This window comes from Daucus carota, chromosome 9, assembly GCF_001625215.2.
Source record: "Daucus carota subsp. sativus chromosome 9, DH1 v3.0, whole genome shotgun sequence".
Lineage (NCBI taxonomy): Eukaryota > Viridiplantae > Streptophyta > Magnoliopsida > Apiales > Apiaceae > Daucus > Daucus carota.
Genome location: NC_030389.2, coordinates 2,736,373 through 2,739,253, shown reverse-complemented (window position 1 = coordinate 2,739,253; position 2,881 = coordinate 2,736,373). Strand labels below are relative to the sequence as shown.

Below are 2,881 nucleotides of genomic sequence, written 5' to 3'. Positions count from 1 at the left end.
GGAAAACAATGATTTTTTGATAGTGTAAATTGCATATCACTGTAATTCATCAGGATTGTAATGCATCAGGATTATAATGTATCTGTAGTTGTTTCTATTAAATATTTTCAACACACTGACTGTATAATACATCGCAGGACTTAAAATAAAATCCGGAAAGAAGAGTGGAAGCAAAGCATCAGGACATAATAAAAATAAAGGAAAACGACTACGAATAATCTGTAGAACGCGTCATGAAGGACAATTGGACACAAAAAATTTTGATGAGTATATGAGGTAAATTATTTGGCACATTATAACTATTAGGCAGTTTGGTAATTTTGGTAACCTATAACATGTTTGTTATAGGTTGATTTTGAAGATTATACCAGAAGAAAGGAAGACAGGATGTTCGTTTTTCGACCCTATGTTCTTCATATCATATATGGATGCAGTTAAAAAGGCAAAGAAAAAAGATTGTACTGCAATTGAGAAAAGCAATGTGTGGAAGTGGATAAAGAAGCAAAAGATATTTGCTTGCAGATATGTTTTTGTTCCCATCTGCCAAAGGTATATAACAAAAACGTAAAACCTATAAATTATTTTACTGCTCCTAATGGGGTTTAATCATTTGACAGTAATCATTGGAATCTTCTCATACTCTGCAACTTGGGAGAAGATTTGGAGATGAATGAAAAAAGTCCATGTATGCTGTTATTGGACTCACTTCATGAAGCAGAACCAAAGAACCTAGAACCGTGCATCAAACAGTACAATCTCTATTTGATTAGTATTTTAGAATTTAATGATTTATTTATGACGACTGTGTTGTTTTAATAGGAACTTTTTCATGCAGATTTGTGTACCAAATGTATAAGAATGAGTCAGTACAAGGAACTGATGATGTTTTCCAGTTCGATTTGAGTATTCCAATGGTTCCTCAACAGGATGACGGTGAAAAATGTGGATACTATGTTCTTTACTATATGTTCAAGTTTTTGATGTCTTGTCCAGAAAACTTCAACATTAATGAACATGGTGGCTTTGTAAGTATATATTATTATTTAATTCTACTATTTATAATATATTTTTGTTAACAAATAACAACCAAATTAAAAATGTTTAACAGATGAATAGCAGTTGGTTCACAGAGGAAGAGATGAACAACTTTTTCAACAATCTATCATCAGAGAAATTGCATACTGACCAAATGCAAGCTTCAGAAGACATAATTGTGGTCAAGGAAAAGAGTATGCAAAATTCAATCTCATTAATTTAGAATAATATAATCACTTTGTTGGATTACAATTGTGGTCTTTGTTGATGCATAGATCTTTCAAGTAATATGGAAGTTGATGGCCAAAATGTCGATAATGAAATTGCTGCTGAAGAAATTGAAAAGCTTTCTAAAGATGAAGAAGAGGCTGAGATGGTGGTACAATGTGAACCTATTCGTTCACTAGTTGTGTACACTCCAGAGAGCTCGCAGGAGCAGCAAGAACCCAACCAACCAACACCACCTGCATGTAAACTTCAATTAGAATAATATTTTTTATATTGTATAATAAATAGTGCTATCCAGATTTCTTATGTCTAACACTGTTTGTTTTTGTAAACAGCTGAAACAATTGCCACTCATGAAAAAGATGGCAAGGAAAAGCTGGCTGCTGCTGCACCTTCTGTGAGAAAATCTCCAAGGCTACAACCTATAAAAGAAGATGAAGAAGATTTCTCTATTCATATTGTCGACCCTGAGGGAGGAGAAAATGCAGACAAGGGACCAGCAGAAAAAGCACAAAGAAAAGTAAGGGCGACAAAGAATGAAGGTGTCAATAAAAGGAAAGCCGTAGAAGAGGTAAATAGTTACACTATAACAGTACTTGTTCATTGTTCATCCCATTTTACAACAGTAGAGATATAAAATATACATGGTTTCTATTGTATAGTACAGTTACACATTTGTAAAAACATTTAAATGGTCTGATTCTGTAACATAAGTAAAATAGTGCCAATTTTTTAATAATTATAGTTGCTTCCACTTTAGAAGCAAAATTAATGATTACTGATGAATACATCAGGATTACTGATGAGTGCATCAGGATTACTGATGACTGCATCAGGATTACTGATAGTCATCATCTCAGGTAGTAGCACTGTTAAGCTATTATTCTAAGATGAGCTTTAAAAATATTTGATTCATACGGATCATAATGATTACTAATGAGTACATCAGTATTGCTGATGAGTGCATCAGGATTACTGATGAGTGCATCAGGATTACTGATAGTAATCATCTCAGGTTTACATTCCACAGTAGAACTGTTGAGCTATGTTCTAACATGAACTTTAATTTTTACAACATAATATTTAATATTTAATGAGCTATGTTTAATATTTGATACAGGTACAACATAATAAGGAAAAGAAATTGAAGAAAAAGGTGGAAGCAGAGAATGAAGATGAAGAAGTGGAAGAAGAAGAAGAAAAAGATGATGATGAGAAACCAAAAAAGATTTTAATCCGTGCTTATCCATCAACATTTTCAAAAACAATCTCAAGGCTGTCTGAAGCTCAAAGGCAGTGGGTGAAATCTGCTGGGTTTGGTGCACTCCTTCATTTTACTCTTGGTGAGGAACTGCCACACAAGACAATAGTTAATTGCTTATGGTGGTTCGAGCACAATAAATGTGAGTTTGGTCTATTGCCAAATCGGAATCTTAAAATAACAGAGGATGATGTTTTTGACATAATTGGTCTACCACAAGGGAAATTGGATGTTAAACTTGAAGATTCTAAAGATAAAATCCAAAGCTGGGGCAAACAATTTAAAGAAAGGCAGCCAAGCAGGATCACTGAAAAGATGTTGCGTGAAAAGATTGCAGAGTCTCGTGATGCCGATGAA

The 2,881-nt window shown here is 33.6% G+C and overlaps 1 protein-coding gene across 1 annotated transcript; it reads left to right on the top strand.

Annotated features, from left to right (window-relative positions):
- The first annotated feature begins 271 nt into the window (after positions 1–271).
- On the top strand, positions 272–1,442 carry LOC108216959 (probable ubiquitin-like-specific protease 2B). Its single transcript, XM_064084488.1, has 7 exons — positions 272–276; positions 349–549; positions 618–749; positions 836–1,025; positions 1,109–1,229; positions 1,311–1,363; positions 1,398–1,442. The coding sequence occupies exons 1-7, from the start codon at positions 272–274 to the stop codon at positions 1,440–1,442; spliced, it is 747 nt and encodes a 248-aa protein (XP_063940558.1).
- Positions 1,443–2,881: the final 1,439 nt, after the last annotated feature.

What these genes read in the sequence shown, in the direction of transcription:
- LOC108216959 (XM_064084488.1), top strand. An exon ending in TTTGTTCCCATCTGCCAAAG is followed by an intron (nt 550 to 617) that starts GTATATAACAAA and finishes ATCATTTGACAG; the next exon opens with TAATCATTGGAATCTTCTCA. An exon ending in AATTGTGGTCAAGGAAAAGA is followed by an intron (nt 1,230 to 1,310) that starts GTATGCAAAATT and finishes GTTGATGCATAG; the next exon opens with ATCTTTCAAGTAATATGGAA.